Source organism: Microtus ochrogaster, linkage group LG7_11 (genome assembly GCF_000317375.1).
Source record: "Microtus ochrogaster isolate Prairie Vole_2 linkage group LG7_11, MicOch1.0, whole genome shotgun sequence".
NCBI classification, from domain to species: domain Eukaryota; kingdom Metazoa; phylum Chordata; class Mammalia; order Rodentia; family Cricetidae; genus Microtus; species Microtus ochrogaster.
In genome coordinates, this window is record NC_022032.1 from 1,092,644 (window position 1) to 1,109,508 (window position 16,865).

General features: G+C 49.7%; 1 protein-coding gene across 8 annotated transcripts in view; it reads left to right on the top strand.

Annotated features, from left to right (window-relative positions):
- Ank1 (ankyrin 1) overlaps positions 1 to 16,865 on the top strand; it is a 182,076-nt gene that overhangs the window by 97,433 nt on the left and 67,778 nt on the right. For all 8 annotated transcript variants that reach the window (XR_003378308.1, XM_005362423.3, XM_013352009.2 and 5 more), the window contains exon 2: positions 4,271 to 4,372. Coding sequence is in view for 7 of the 8 variants with exons in the window: in XM_005362423.3 (XP_005362480.1) it covers positions 4,271 to 4,372 (102 nt within the window). In the remaining variant the exon portion in view is untranslated. The remainder of the gene's footprint in view (positions 1 to 4,270; positions 4,373 to 16,865) is intronic.

The window sequence follows — 16,865 nt, forward strand, 5'->3', positions numbered from 1 at the left end:
GAGATCTTTTCTATTTCCCTTCCTAGGGAGATCCAGCCTCATGGAATTCTTGGGAAGAGCAAATTAACTGATGTTGAGTAATTAAAACATAGTAAGAGTTTTGTACTTGCATTGAAAGGAAGTTCAAAGGCATCACATGGATTGAGTGGGAGGGATGTGGGCCAAACACATGAAAAAAATGTATGCTGTGCACTCCCCATCCCAGTCCAGCCTCCTTTTACAATGCTGCTTCCTGAGGCTGGGGATGAATGACCTTCAAGAGGGTCCACAACTTTGCTCTAGTTCATCAGAGCCCAGGGACATGCAATGTCCTACTACTTTTGCTTGTCTGGTTAGCATTGATTAGAGTCAGTGGTTTTAATGGAAGGTGTTGGGTTCTTTTGACTCCTCCTGCCCTGTTAAACCGTTTAGGTTGTTCCTGTGTGCACCTGGCACAGGGAGCTAAACTGGAGCAGTTGAACTAGACAGATTGGGGGGGGGGGGAGTTGAGAGAATAAAATAGTAGAGATGAGTCTTGTACACCAGCTAGAACCATTGCTCTGTGGCCCAGGACACACTCATGAATGAGTGTGGAACCAAACCGTGAGTCCCTGTGGTGCCAGTGACCGCTTCATAACTCAATCACTGTATCCCAAGGCTTTTCACTTTCTCACCCCATCTCTTTTATTCCGCCCACTCCCAACAGGATACCAGACTTAAAATAGAACCTCAGTAAACCCTTTGTAGAATCAGAGGGCGTGGCACACAGTAGCCAGAGGGAGTGACATCATTATGTACTCTTCACTACAGGAATGCTGCTGTGTCCTGGCTACTCTGTCCGTTAGGAAATCAAAAGGACACAGCCACAACAATTATCCAGGTGGCATTCGCCATTCTTTCTATGTTCACAGCTCTTAGTTTTGTCATCTGTGGAAAAAAAGAGGAGGACTGAAACCAGGTGATTCCTTTCTAGGTCTATGTTGACCTTGACACCGTGCTCAGAGACAGAGCCAGGACCTGTGGGACCAACTTGGATTAAACTGCATCCTTTGGTGCCCTATACGTGGAAAAATTGCCTCGACGGACAGTCAGGTTTACAAAAATAATAAAATAAAAATCAGAAATAAAAAGGAAACAAAACAAACACCGCCGAGAACACACGTTGACATCACAGGCCCTAGCCATGCACGCCTTCTTAGACTAATGCTGAGCTGTAGAATTGGAGAAACCATTTCCCTCTCCAAACCTCAGTGTAACCAACTCTAAAATGGGGATGACAATGGCGCCTACCCTTTGGGCTGTGGTTAGCACACTCGCCTGGTACGAACAAGGCATCGAGTTCCATCCCCAGGGTTGGCAATGCACCGGGCCTAGGACTTGGCTGTGGTGATTATCCCTGCTATGCTCTGGAAGCTGCAAAAAGCCTTTCGCCTCTCGACTGCAGATTGGCTCCTGTTCCCTTGCTAGTCTGTCACAGTTTTCCCATCTTCAGGGCTTTGAACAGGCAAGGGTATCTGAGATTGCTTCTATTTTTATCCCCTCTTTCAGGTTTTTATCCCGAATCCTGTTATTGTTGTGCTGTAATGGCTCATTGGTGGAAAGCGCCTCTTCTTAGGAAATAAATAACGTGTTTCCCCGCTAGCTGGGATCAGAAAGCCCTTCTGAGTCAGCAGTCATAGCTGGCATCTGAGAGAGACGCTGTGGTCCGAGTCTGCTGAGAACTGAACTCACGCAGACTCCCCCTCTTCAAGATGTTTCTCCCGCCACCAATGCCCTACTGAGGAGCCGGCTCCAGGCCAAGGGAGGTAGGCCTTGGCCTCGCAGTGAAATAAACCTGGGCTCAAAAGATTTAGTACCTGCCCCCAAGAAGCAAACAACTAAATAACTAGAAAAAGATGTGTTTTAAAAACATCTTTTCATCTAAAATCAAGCTCCTTCCCCACTATTTCTAGATGCAAAGATGATAAATGTCCAGGAGCAGTGTCATACAGGAGGGGCACTCAGTAGGACCTTAAAATCAAACAAGATGACCACACAAACCAGAGTGCCACAGAGTCCTGGGGTCCAGAAAGTAGCCAGGTTCAGGCTTAGAGGGATAAGGAACAGAAATACCTCAGGGCAACAGAAAGGAGAGCAGTGGGCCTCCTGGATCGATGGGGCAGGTCCTGCATGAGCAGGCTCAGGGCCTGGATTGGAACAGGCATCTTAGGCATGTACCTGGGCCCCAGGAAGACAGACTTGGGGGACAGCTTCAGTCTCATGTTTGCTTCTCACCACAGCTGGTGCTTGTCATCACTGGTGGTGGCACACAGCCCCTCTGTGGGCCGTGCTCAGTGCTGGCCTGCTTAGCAGTGTTTGAGCCTGGTAGTTATGGGCTGTAAGTCTTCTGAGTTTAGGAAGTCTGACCATTAGTGCATAGTTTTCTGTAGCCACGATGGCAATGCACCACCAAAGAGATATCTTAAAGCAAGGAGTTTGCTCTCTACCAGGAAGGATGACCGAAAGTCTATACAAAGAAGGAGCAGGGCCGTGCTCCTTGCGTGAGGGAGGCTTTCTGTGCTCTGTCCTCTTCAGGGCCACCTGGCTTGTGACTGCAGTCCCTCTCTCTGCTGGTCTCCTCTGGGTATGCTACTGCTTCTGTTTATCTAAGGGCACCGAGCACTGGATTTAGGGCTGGCCTAAGGAATCTAGGCTGATCTCATCTCAAGAACCACACTGTGACTTCTGCACAGACTCTCTGCAAATGAGGACACAGCCCGGACTGTAGGGCTAGGGAGTGGACTTACCCTTGTAGACACCACTCCGTCCACTACCGCATGCTCTCTGAGAGCGTACTACAGAAAAAGGAAGACAGAGGACTTACCTACCAAAGGGAGGACACAGTAGTGGGATTGTCTGGAGAAATACATAGCTTGCCGCCCCGCTACTGTTCGTATTAAGCGCATTCTTGCGTGTCCCCTCGGACTAAGTGCTGTGCTCACCCTCTGCATTACCTGATAGTTCTCAGAAGCATCACAAGGGTATAAAAAGGGTTCTTCCTACTCTAGCTTTCAAACTGGGACCCAGGACATCCATGGTGAGCCTCTCCCACCTTCCAGTCCTCTGTGCCCCACCATCTTGTCTACATTAACTCTGTCCCTTGTTGCCCTGGCTCTCACTCTCTGGCTGGTATTCCTCTTCAACGCAAACCGGTGCTTTGGGCAGCAGGGTCTTGCTGTCCATGTGGCAGATGACCAAGTGGCAGGTAGGAAGGGAAGAAGGATTGTGCTGGGCACCCACTTGGCAAAGGCCACCGGCTGGAAAGCTAGGAGGTTAAGAACCTGGGGTTTGGGACTGGAGGGATGTCTCAGAGGTTAAGAGCACTGACTGCTCTTCCATATAAACCAGGTTTGGTTCCTGACACCCACATGGCAGCTTACAACCAATTCCATTTGCATGCATTTAACTTAAATACTAACACACACACACACGCACGCACACTCACACACACACACACACACACACACCTTAAAGAAAAGAGCCTCGGATTTCAGAACTATGCTGCCTGCGTGGGGTCCAGCTGTGCCTCTTAGCTCAACTGTGACCTCATCTAGTCACCCCAGTGCTCCATTCTTCAGTGGCTTCTGTAAAACAAAGACCACAGTATTAACTGTCACGTAGGGTTTTTAACTGAAGAATACTATCCACATGCGTTATTTACTTCTAGAAACACAAGGCAAAGCCCACACTGACTTCTGTACCTATGTTGCTGAATCTTCCGCATGGAAGCCTGTATAATACCCTGATCCCCAGCAAGAGCAGGGAACCAGACAGGTCTGGAGGTACCGGCCTGCAGTCCCAGTGACTTGGTAGGCTGAGACAGGACGATCACAGGCTCAAGGTCCAACTGGGCTACAGAGTGCTTGAGGCCAGCCTGGAAAACTTAATGAGACTCTTACTCTTGCTGGGGATGTAGCTCAGTGGTGCAGTGCTAACCTGGTATGCGTGAGGCTCTGGGTTCCATCCTTAACAGTGAAGAAAAAAAAAATAAAGGGAAGCCAAACCCAGCCATGTTGAATGCTCACCACTGGGATTGGTTTGGGATCACTCAATACTCAATCCTTGCACGGATGATCTTGTCAAAAGCACCTGAAGGAAAGGAAGCAATAAGGCCCACCAAGACCTGGGGTGCCGACACCACAAATGGGGGTGTTGTGTGCACCAGAGTTTCCCAGTAGGAGGAGATGACCATGCAGGACTATAAGATCCTACCTGCACGGGGATACTCACGGCCTCCTGTCTTCTTCCACAGGCCGATGCTGCTACCAGCTTCCTGAGGGCGGCACGCTCGGGAAACCTGGACAAGGCTCTGGATCACCTGCGCAATGGGGTGGACATCAACACCTGTAACCAGGTCAGTGGGGTGGACACAGATGGCACGTCCTCTCGGGAGAGGGGTTCCTACCTGGTGCCATGTCTGAGACTTTGGAACTTGTCATGCTGGACCCTTCTCAGAGCCTCAGAAGTCTCTGGGGCATCTTCTATATCCTTACTCCTTCTTTGGTGCCTTCCAGCCTAGGTCCCATAGAAAGGCTACCTTGCTCTTTCAGTGGGACCCAGGCTCAGGCCTGGCCAATGCAGCTTCTCCCTTAGAAGATGCTGTGGATTCTGCTGCTGCCATAGACATGACCTAGGAGGAGCCCTAGGCCAATGCTGGAGCAATGGAGTAGATCCTCTTTGCCTATGAATAGTCCTTTGGGTCCTGGGCATCTGGAAGAGAAACAAGTCATGTGGGCAACAAGCCTCTGCTTTTATTCTCTATGAACTTGACCACTTCGGGGACCTCCTAGAAGTGGAACCCATAGTATTTGTCCTTGGGGACTGGCCCCTTCCCTTTAGTACATGTCCTCCTATATGGTGTGATAAAGGCTTGCTTGGTGTCCCCAGAAACAGCAACAAACCCTCAGAATGCAAGTGGCCACCTGCCTCTGTGCCTTGCCAATCATCATGTCTCTGCCCCCCCCCAGGCTTAGCTGAAGCTGTAGACTATAACCTTCTCCTCCCCAGTGCCAAGATCCCCTTAGGGTTGAGTTGGCCTTGTGCTGGCTTCAATCCACAGCTTAAAGAGCAAGGAGGGTAAGGCTGGTGGTGGGTTAGGATGTGATTGGGATTCTGTCCATGGCAGTGAACCTGGGGTGGTGGTAGTAAGTGTGTGGGCTGGGCTTGAGCTGGCAGACTGGCTGAGGAAAAGAATGCCTGTCATCTCTCGTGCAGAAAGACCCACAGCCGTGCACACACAGACTTCACAACACTCAGGGGTTGAGCTAGGTCTCATGTGGAGGAAGGAGAGACTGGGCTAAGGTCAAGAATGCTGGATACATTGCTTTGGACAAGAAAGCAGGAGTAAGGCCTGGGGACGAGGAGAAAGTCTTGATTGATGAGTCTGAGAGAGAAACTGGTCACCATTCATCCCACAACCCAGTCTGTCTCAGTCTCTGGACAGAGTGGACAGCCCCAAACCCCACACGTCCCCAAGGCTCTCTGTGTCCCAGCTTCCATGCAACTTCCAAGCGAGTCAGAACACTAAGGAGGCCTTCCAAGGACTAATCCTCCAGTCTCAAAAGAACCTCCAATCTGAAATGGGGCAGCTGGGTGACAGAGGCTGGGCCTGGTTCGCTGTGGCAGCAGAGGGTTGGGGGCATCAGGGAGTGACTTTATCTCCTGTGGTGGCAGCTACCATCCCTGGTTCTCCATCTTTATCTGTCTTATTCCGTGTGTCAGAATATGATAGTAATATGCATGTGGGAATTATTGGTGCTTTGTCGACGCCCTTTCTCTTGGGCTCAGCCCCTGACAGTGCAGGCCCTGTGTGCGGATATGGAAGGGGTCCTGTGTTAGGTTTCAGACCTCAGACCTGGCTGTCACCAACCCCTTTCTTTCAAGGCTGACACTGCCTGCCACACCAAGGAAATGAAAGGGGTCAGGGGATAACATAACCCCCTGCAGGGCAGAGCCCACTGTCTGGGATGTATGCTTGCTGTTTGCAGTTTCCACACAGGGTTTTGTCCTCTGGCCAGGGGCTAGGAATCCTCCGTGGTCACGGGCCTGTGATGGCAGTAGAACACCAAGGCTTCACTTCCTGTGAACACACCTCCCGGAAAAGCCGTCCATAGACAGGCGCCAGAGGTGTCTGCCAAAAGAGGGAAATTCCTCTAGGTCGCGTACGTAGACCGAGCTCACTTATGTAAGAGATGTGGGTGCCCAGATCTATTAGTTCCTGTCCCCGTTCTCCTTACAGAAAGAGGACACGCACACCAGAGTGCACACGGATCCACACACGTGCCAGTGTCTCCATAATGCCTGCTTTGGTCATTGGATCTTTAGGTTCACCCCCACATCCAGTGTCTTCCTGTGTGCAGGGACATAGACTAACCCTGCTCCTTTACCCCTGAGGGCAGGGAGGGCTGATAACTGAATAATGACGCATGGTTAAGATCTAGGATAGTGGTTCTCAACCCGTGGGCAGCAACTCCTCTGCATGTCCATTGACCTTTTCACGGGGGTCGCCTAAGGCCATCAGAAAGACACAGATATTTACATTATGATTCTTAACAGTAGCCAAATTAGAGTTATGGAGCAGCAATAGAATAATTTTTTGGTTGGGGAACCAATGTGAGGAATTATATTAAAGGGCTGTGGCATTGGGAAAATTGAGAAGCATTGCTCGGGATATTCCTCTAAGATACTCTGAGTAGAGAGGAGCCTGACCTAGAGTTAGAAGTCACAGATACCTTAAGGCCCCTCACCCTAAGCAAGAGATGGAGGAACTGAGAGCCAAGCTGGGGTAATTGAAGGGACAGCCAGCCTGGGTGAGTGTGGGCAGTCAGGGACCCAGCTGAGGTAAAACTAGATAGAGTGGCATCTTCCTGGTAAGGGAGCTTGACATTACACAGCTGGACAGCATCCTGCAGGGCCTGACACGTGTGTGCACGTGTGTGCATTATGTATGTGCATCTGCCTGCTGCCCAGACTTTAACCCTAGGCTGTTGATGGGAGGGAATGGATTTGAGGGAAAGACAGAGTGGCACGGGTTGAAAAGCTTAAAGGGGCTGATGCTAACTGTAGCACGATCGATAAAAACTCAGAGTCAGATATTGGGATTCAACCTGAAGACCAAAAAAACAAAGCAGACAGCCACTGGCTCTTACCTCGATCTCGGTCCAAAATGGTGGTCCTGCCTCCAGGAATCTTAGAATGCTGTCTCCTCCGGTCTTACATTCCTCTCTAGTTCTGGAATTAAAGGCATGCACCAATACCACCTGGTTTCTGTGGCGAGCTAGTGTGGCTACTGGGATTAAAGGTGTGTGTGAGCACTGCCTGGCCTGTAAGGCTGATTAGTGTGGCTCTTTCACTTTTCTGATCTTCAGGCAAACTTTGTTTGTTAGAATACAAATGAAAGCCACTACAGCTCACCGAGAGGGGTGGGGCCATCCCAGGACAACTGTATTAGTGCACCCACATGGGCCGTCTCTCCTGCTTGCAGATACCACGCTAAGAATTTTGATCTTTAGACTGAGAGCAAGGGGAAATGAGCCTGGGGTCCTAGCACAGGAGTGCTGTCCTCAGAGGTGCCCTAACAAAGGATCACACTGGCTACTGTGCTCCAAACAGAGGGTGCAGAGGGAACAGTAGGAGGTCCAGCCTTGGGGCTGCTGCGGTGGTCCAGGAGAATATTGTTTATTGGTCGCTTGGATAAAAGTCATGGGTGAGGAGAAGAAACAGAGCCAGTGAGCCTGGATCATGAACTAGAATTGGGGGAGGGACTTCCGGAATGACCTGGGGACACCAGGTAGTCACACAGTATGTGCAGGATAAAGTCACAAGTTGAGTAGTGCAGGGATTGATGACAGTGGAGGTAGCCAGCAGCAGGGGCTTTTGAGGCTGAAACTCAGAGGGGAAGGAAAGGTGACCTGAGACAGGTCCCCACAAGTAGCTCATTCTGGCACCATGAGAAGGGATAGAAGACTTTCGGAATACAACCTCACTGTCGGTAGAGTTTACTGAGCAGCAGCTGTGTGTCACCTTCCCTTCGAGTTCCTACACATGCCTGACGGAATACACAGGCTGAGCTCTCTATGCTAGTAAAGGAAAGAGACAGCAGGTGGGGAAATGTACTAATGGCCATCCTTATCTGATGGTTGATATCCAGGAGGCAAAACCTGTTTTAGAGGTGTTCTTAAGGGGATAACTTTGGAGAGGCCTGGACCAAGAAAGAAAGAGAGAAAGGGAATGGCATCCCTAGAAGAGGGGGAAAGTTTGAAAGGCTCTGAGGCAGGAAGCATCATCTCCTCTGGGAGCAGCAAGAAGGACAGCATGGCTGGGGGGATGTGTGGAGGTGACCAAACTCCCGCCAGTCCCAGCTTCATGCATCCAGCTTCAGCATCATCAAGAACCAAATGTCATCGTGTGGAGACTGTGGTGATTGATAAGAGACTTTAGGATGAGCTGATTGGCTTTTCGCACTGCCAGCTAGCCACATGAAAAGAAGCAAGCTGGCAGAACAACCCAGGCTCTCTCCTAGAGCGGTCGGTCAACATGGTATCACTGGGGGCCAGGCGCTAGAGCCAAAGCAGCTAAAGGCCTTTTGAGGTGGCCCCAGCAGTGCACCTGCTATCCCAGTGCTGAAAGCTAATGATGGCCGCGGACTATGGAACTAGCAGCGGATAAAGCCAAGGTCTGCCCTCAAAGAACTGAGACAGGAAGCCGCCTGGAGGACACAGACGCGGTGTTCTCCTGGCTGCACAAGAGCCAGAGATTTCAGTGTCTGCCACTCTTGCTCCCTAAGCTGTTGTGACATGTCTAGTGGGGGCCACTGACAGGTGAATGATCCCTGCAGACGCAGAGGAGGAGTGCAGGGGTCCCTGTGGCATGCTGGGAGGTTGGGGGTGACAGGCAGTGAAGGAGGTGAGGGGGCAGCCCTCCAGTCTGGGAGGCTGGCTCTCCATCATCACAGACAGCCTGCTATTGTCGTCTGTTATCTGTGATATTTGGGCTCCTGACAAGCATAGAATGGCATTAGACCACGTGGTTCCAAATTCTGCCTATACCCGGCTGTCACACAGAGAACCTCCTAACTGCCTAAGCCTGCCGCCCAGGTGCAGCTTGGGGTAGTGATGAGGGGCAGAGGCTGTATTGTTCCACATCTGGTACTGTGAGAGTCTGGCTGTCATCAAAGGAAGAGAGGGAGGCAATGCAAGTCCCCTGCCTGCGTGCCGGAGCCTGTGGCGCTTCTCCTGAGAGTCTGGGTTATTTTTGAAAGGGAAATAGTATTTGGGGTTGAGCAGGAACGGCTCCGTTTGATGTTCATCTTGCTAGTTATGAGGCAGTTGGAAAGCAGGTTGTTCTTTGTTGCACTCAGGAGTACGTCATGTTTGCTTTCCTCATTGTGGATGTCTGAAGCCCGTCCCCAGCCTGACCACTTTAAATGCCCACGTCTGCTTGCAAGATGGCTAGGGAAGGCACAGGAAAAGAGAAGCCAGGAGAGGCAAAGAGTCTTCCAGATACAGCACAGGCTCTAGCAACAGCCAGACATCTAAAACACCAAAGCAGGGGCCACTGCTACTTAGACCCACCTGCCAGGGGCTGCTTTGGGTTTTTTTCCCCTTTCTTTCTAGTGAAGGAAAGAGAAGAGTAATTGTCTAGTTCTGCTTCATAAGGATGTCCATATGTAGCCAACAGAGCCATTTCCCTCATCCTAGAGCTTAGGGAAGAGGAGCTTAGCGTCAGCAGGTGTGTGGAGTGTGTGCATTAGTGATTAGCGTCATCAGGTGTGTGGAGTGTGTGCATCTTGCACCAGCACACTCCCTGCCATTACCGTGAAAGGAGGGAACTCCGAGCTATCAAGTGCTTGGATTATACACATTAGGGATTAACTCTGAGTCACTAACGATGCATCTGGGTCACATTAAGGGAAGAAATAAAAGCACTTTCTCTTGGAGTCCTTTAGCCGAGGGCGAGTCCAGATTTGGATTTTCTCCCTCCTGCTCTCTGTGCTGTCTGTCCTCTGTCTGCCTGTGTGGGAATATGTGCCTGCTGGGAGACTGTCTTGTGAATCTGTTTTGCCTATGCCTGTGTCTGTCTGTGTGTGTCTCTGTGTCTGTTTATTGGATGAGTTGTGTGTCTGTCTGTTCTGTTTTTGTTGAACAGCAGAGCACATGGGGAAGGAATGAGACCCTTTACAGAAATCCTTAACACACTCTTACAAGGGATTAAGCCACTGGCTCCAACCAATCCCTGCCAATTGAGACAATAAACGTCATTGCTTGTCAACCAATATCCATACCTCATTGCTTTCAACCTTTATGGTAGATTTTATGAAGGCAAGTTGCTCTCAGCTTCTGTATTTGCTGCTTTCAGGACTGGCATTGATCTGGGTTAGGGGATGGAAGGATACATAACTCATGATCACAACTGTGTACTATCTTAGGCTGTAAAAGTTTATCACATGGGAAATCTAAGATAAATCAGATTACATAGTAGGATAGCAGTCTTAAGTGACTTCAAGATGTATTATTAACTCCGGCTGTGAGGTCGGTAGAAGTTCCATCTCTTAGGATGTTTGAGATATTTCCATAATATTGTGTCACACAGTCAGGAAGGGCACCAAACCCTCCAGTCCCACACTGTGATCTGATGGGCTGAGAACTCACCATGGGAAGACCAAATGTGATCGACCCTCTTACTCATGAGAAACTTCAGGAAAAAGAGAGGCTGCATGGGTGTCAGGGTGCTCGGATGTGCATTCATTTCTGTAGCAAACTCTCCATTTGCCCAGCCAAGTTAGGACCTGATTACACATGAAGCAGGGCCTCAGGAAATCCAGGCCTCGGGGAGGGGGGGGGGCACACAGGCCCAGGAGCAGGTGTGTGCAATTGTATGTGATGGGGTCTTTAGAGAGAGTCTCCATTGCCGTTCTGTTGCTGCGATAAAACACCATGACCAAGGCAACTTACAAAGGGAAGCGTTTAATTGGGGTTTGCTTACAGTTTCAGAGGGTGAGTCTGTGACCACCGCCCCGATGGGGAGTGTGGTGGCAGTGGGCAGGCAGCCATGGTGCTGGAGCAATAGCTGAGCAGTTACATCTGATCTGCATGTTGCAAGCAGAGGGGGTGAGACAGGCTTGGCACAGGTGTTTGAAACCTTAAAGCCCACCCTCAGTGTGTGGTTTGAATTGGCATGGCCCCATTGACTCGTGCTTAAATGCTCGGCCCATAGGGAGTGGCACTATTAGGAGCTGTGGCCTTGTTGGAGGAAGTGTGTCACTGTGGAGATGTGCTCTGAGGTCTCATGTGTGCTCAGGCCTCACCTACTGTGACACAGTTGCTTCTGCTGCCTTCTGATCAAGATATAGGACTCTCAGCTCTGTCTCTAGTACCGTGTCTCCCTATACACTGCCATGTCCCATCATGACATGTCCATGAGGACAATGGACTGAACCTCTGAACTGTAAGCCACCCAATTAAATCTTTCCTTTATAAGAGCTGTCATGGCCATGGTGTCTCTTTACAGCCAAAAACCTGTGCCTATGTCTGTCTATGTCTATTGGATGAGGTCTGTCTGTCTGTCTGTCTGTCTGTCTGTCTGTCTGTCTGTTCTGTTTTCATTGAACAACAGAGCACATCGGGAAGGAATGAGACACTTTACAGAAATCCTTAACAAACTTTTACAAAGGATTAAGTCACTAACTCCAACCAATCCCAACTGACCTAAGACACCTAAGACACCCAGTGACATCCCTCCTCCAATGAGGCCACATCTCCGAATCCTTCCCAAACAGTTCTACTAACTAGGGACCAAAGATTTGACTGTGTGAGCCTGTGGGAGCCATTCTCGTTCAAACCACCACAGAGACTGTTTCCAAGTTCCACGGGAACATGGGTCAGTGAACCGTTCATGGTTTGGAAACAGGGTATGGACTTGAGAGAGAGGCAGGTGGACTTGCCAAGAACAATGACCCTCTCTCAACTCCACCCTGACTGAAATAGACTACAGATATGACTGGGCATAGAATTCGTCCATTTGGTGGTGAACTTGATGCTTTTCTCATTGTTTCCTGGCATGTCTCTTCCATCCATGTACTGATCAGGCTCAGCCCTGCTTCGCTTTTGAGATACGAATATCCAGGGTTGTCTGGCTATAGACTGTTTATAAACGTGTCTCTGGAGAGGACATTTTCAGGGTGATATGGTTATAAACTGTATGTATATAAGTGTGTCTCTGGAGAGGGCATGTTTATTGTGGTATGGCTATAGATTGTATGTATATATAAGCATGTCTCTGGAGAGGGCATGTTCAGAGTGGTATGGCTATAGACTGTCTATAAGTGCATCTCTGATTTTAATTTTGGCTTCTTAATTTAACAGCAAGATGAATGCATGTTTTACTTACAAATCACAACTGTGCAGAAATGTATGGCATCTGAAAGCCTGCCCCTCCCCCACCCCGCACACCGTGGTTGGCAATTTGGTGGGAATATTGTCATGCTTTTCTCAGTGCCAGCAAAATACATATCCAAGGCATTTCCTATGGATGCTAATTGCTTATCTCTCATACCAGGATGGCAGCCGGGCCGTCATTTTCAGTGTATGTAGGTTTAGACGAACGGTAAAGACTGGTTAGAGGCCTCACTCCTCCCCAGACTTCTTCCTCTAACCCTGCTGCCCTTCCTTGGGAGGTACGGTTCTCTTGACTTTAAAAACGAAATATCAAGAGCGCAGGCATAGAATCTTTCTAGTACATGGGAGATATTCTTAGCTGCGCTCAATTTCAGAGCCCATTCTCTCATTAACCTGAACTCAGCATCCTCCCTGCTGCACTCCCAAGGGCCCCGAATCCTCAGCAGTGGGTTTGTTGCTGAGCTGTGGGATTTCAGAGCATGGAGGCCACTGCGAGTTTTGAGCAACCCCACAGCAGAGGCAAGGCGATCTGAGGTCGACTGGCCTCCGGGCAGAGCTCAGAAATTGCCGTGGTTCTTTGCAGCTATCAGATAATGAAACAGATCACAGTGTCTCTCGTCCTTCTGAGTAGAACAAACTATGATCCTTACGAGCTACCTGGGCAGAGAACTGGATATAGGTTGTAATAAAGCAAAGAAAGGAAAAAAATGCTCGGAGCCAGCCTGTTCCTTTCTCTCTGGCTCCCTCTCTAAGTTGGTACAGTCTTCCTGGCCCCTTCCATTCTGCAACTGTCCCTGACTCCAGAGGAATCCAGGCTTGCAGAGGAGGGAAAGGTAACCCCCTCCCAACCCCGACAGTTACTCAGCTCCATCTGCGTCCTGAGTCATTCAATTGCAAGATGGAATGTTTTTAACAGACTTTCCCCCACCAAGTGGTCTCTGCGGAGCCATAAACCCTCGAAAGCAGAAAGGATGTGGAGGGTCCTTCTCAGCAGGCATCCATGTGAAGTTGAGACTGTTCCCTTGGCATGGTTTGATGGCGGGCAGGGCAACTTATATCCTTACAGGAGAGCAGTGGAACTCTGTTCCAGGCCACTCTTCACAGGCCCTGCAAAAATAGGGTGGATGTGGTCAGATCTCCCCAAAGGCTTGCAGAAAACCTATTCGAGTGCCAGAACCGAGAGTGGCCCCTTCTCCCTCAGCCTCTCTATCCTTTGCCTCCTCTCCTCCCTCCTGTCTTCTCTAACACTGCAGTTGTTTCTTATCTGCAGAAACACTGTAGGAACAGTACAGAATCCCTGCCCGCCCCCCCATTGCGGGCATCTGCTGTGACTGTTTTTCTGTGCAGTCTTCATATCTGTTGACCTTCCTACACATCCATGATAGTCTCCTGTCCCCAGGCATCCCAGTCTGTAACAGCCATGAGTAAGGGGACCACCCACCCGGCTCCCGCGTGCAGCCAAGGCAAGAAGCATGGATGTCTACTAATGGCATCATTCTGTCCTGAGTCCAGCTGTCCCTCCCTTCCCGCGGGCTCTCCTTTCTCCCTCCTTCTGCCTGCCTCTTTCTGTGTCCCCAGCCTACCTGCTCACCCTCCCTTCTTGTTCCAGGCATCTTCCTAGGTATATTCTTGGCCTTAGGTGACAGGAGGACCTGATGTGCAGCAGCTCCTCAGGCTGTGGTTTTTTTACCCTGCTCCATTCAATGTTTCAACCTCAGCCATGTCTGTCTGATGTTAAATTCTAAGTAGGGACACAGGGAGTCCTTTCAGTATTTTGGCTTCTCCGTTGTGTCCTTGTGATTCTCTGAGTTTTCCCTTAATTTCTGCCACAAATTATTCCAGGTCCATTCCGAGATCCCCTGGGCTGGCTCCATGGGTTAGCACCTGTGCCTGCTGTGTTGGTCACTTTCCAGAGTGTCCTTGGCTTTTGTCCTGAAAGGTGGAGGTTAGGCACCCATTCCCACGACTGTGCCTATCTATTGTCCTGGTTCTCAGCCAAGAACTATGCAGGGGAGTGGGGTCCTAAACAGAAACCTGGGTACATCAGCTCTGTGTAGACATTCTGACCACACCAGGGGCAAGATTGCTGCTTGATTCTTTTGGTTGTTTTGTGTCCTGGGTGCTTTGATGCCAGCTTGAAGCAGCTAAAGTCATTTTGGAAGAGAGAAACTCAATTGAGAAAATGTCCCCAGAAGACTGGCCTGTGGGACTTGTTTTTGACTAATGTTTGATGTGACACCCCTGGGCCAGTGGTCTTGATGTATATAAGAAATCATTCTGGGCAAGCCAGGAGGAGCAAGGCAGTGATGGTACTACTTCTTCAGTTCCTTCCTCTGGGTTCCCGCCTTGAATCTGTGTCCTGACTTTACTCAGTGATAGAGTGAGACCCAAGAGTTGAAAGTTGAAGTAAACCCTTTCCTCCCCAAATTCCTTTGGGTTGTGGTGTTTTTTTTTTATTTGTTTGTTTTACTTTTTGTTTTGAGACAAGGTTTCTCTATAGCTTTGGTGCCTGTCCTGGAACTAGCTCTTGTAGAGACCAGGCTGGCCTCGAACTCACAGAGATCTGCCTGTTTCTGCCTCCCGAGTACTGGGACTAAAGGTGTGCGCCACCACCTCCGGTCTGGGTTGTGGTGTTTTATTGCAGTAATAGGAACCCTGACTGAAGTATTTTGGTTTGTTCTGCAGTACGAAAAATCAAACCCAGGACCTCAGTGCATCCTAGGCAAGCATGCCACCACTAGGCTACATGCCCAGCCCATTTAAATGATTCTTTACTGACTACACTGGTAAAAGGGAGAATGGCACCATGGCACAATTATATAGGTGCCTTAGTTTAGCTTTCTATTTGCTGTAAAGAGACACCATGACCACAGCGACTCTTGTAAAGGAAAACATTTAATTTGGGTGGCTTACAGTTTCAGAGGCTTAGTCCGTTATCATCATGGAAGGACATGGTGGCGTGCTAGGGAAGGAACTGCGGGTTCTCTATCTTGATCCACAGGCAGCAACAGGAGACCGTCACACTAGGCGTAGCTTGAACATAGGAGACCTCCGAGCCTTCCTCCACAGTGACACACTTTCTATCACAAGGTCACGCCTACTCCACCACGGCTGCACCTCCTAATAGTGCCCCTCCCTATCGGCCAAGCATTCATACACACAAGTCTATGGGAGCCATTCCTACTCAAACCACCACAATAGGATTTTCCCATCCACCTCTTAGCATTTCCCTACCATCCTTACTGCTATTCCTAGACTCCAGCCCCGATCTTGCTCATCAGAAACTCCCCTGGCCGGTATCTTCTTGTCTCTCCCTTGCCAGAGAGCAAGAAACTGATCTAATAAGCAAAACCGCTACATGATAATAAGTGTGAATGGACCAAGGCATGGCTTCCCAGTAGTGGTCATGGCATGGTTTTAGTCCCAGCTTCACTCCCAGGAAGAATATGGGTCTGGAATGAAAAGATTTGAGAAACTGGTGCTGGCTAGTTTCATGTCAACCTGACACAAGCTGGAGCCGTCTGAGGGGAAGGAATCTCAGTTGAGAAAAAGCCTCCATAAGATCAGGCTGTAGTCAAGCCTGGAGGCATTTTCTCAATTAGTGATTGATAGGGGAGAACACTTCCCACTGTGGTAAGAAAGCAGGCTGAGCAAGCCATGAGGAGCAAGCAGTAAGCAGCACCCCTCCATGGCCTCTGCCTCCAGGTTCCTGCCCTATTTGAGTTCCTGTCCCGACTTCCTTCATGATGAGCAGTGATGGGGGAGCATAAAGCATGATAAACCCTTTCCTCCCCAAGTTGCTTTGGTCATTCATGGTGCTTCATCACAGCAATAGTGACCCTAATCCAGGCAAACTCTGAGGTGGGAGGGGGCTCTGTGAGCCCTCATCAGAGGATCCAGTTGGAAGCTGTGTGATCCAGGAATAGGATGACTGGGTGAACAGGAAGCATGGGGGCTATGTGTTGGGAGACCATCAGCATCTGCTTTTGAGGCGTCCATGACATTTCCCGTGGACTGTGGGACCTCAGGATGCCAGCGCTTACCGTCTGAAGCTTCCCTTCTGCTCCTGACTGGATAAGTCCTAATTTCGGTGACATGTCAACTGTATTTGTACATTTGGAAATCAATTAGTGTAATTGGGGCAATCAGAGGAGCTAAACAGAGGAACAGTTTACTGAGAACAAATGTCTGGAATCGAGTGGCTGCCAATGGAATCCCTCACAGTTGGTACAAGAAAATACTCCAAGTCAAATCATGCAGGCTGGATGTGACTTAAGAATGTCTTAAGAACTGTTGAAGCAGCTGCACAGCCTCACTGGGCTCTGCTCCTCCTTCAGGCTTTGCTTCTGAAAATGCTCTAAAACGGACCACATCCCCAAAAGGGGCCAAGGGCAAAGAGGAGAGCTGGCGTGGGCCAAGGGCAAAGAGGAGAGCTGGCGTGGGCCAAGGGCA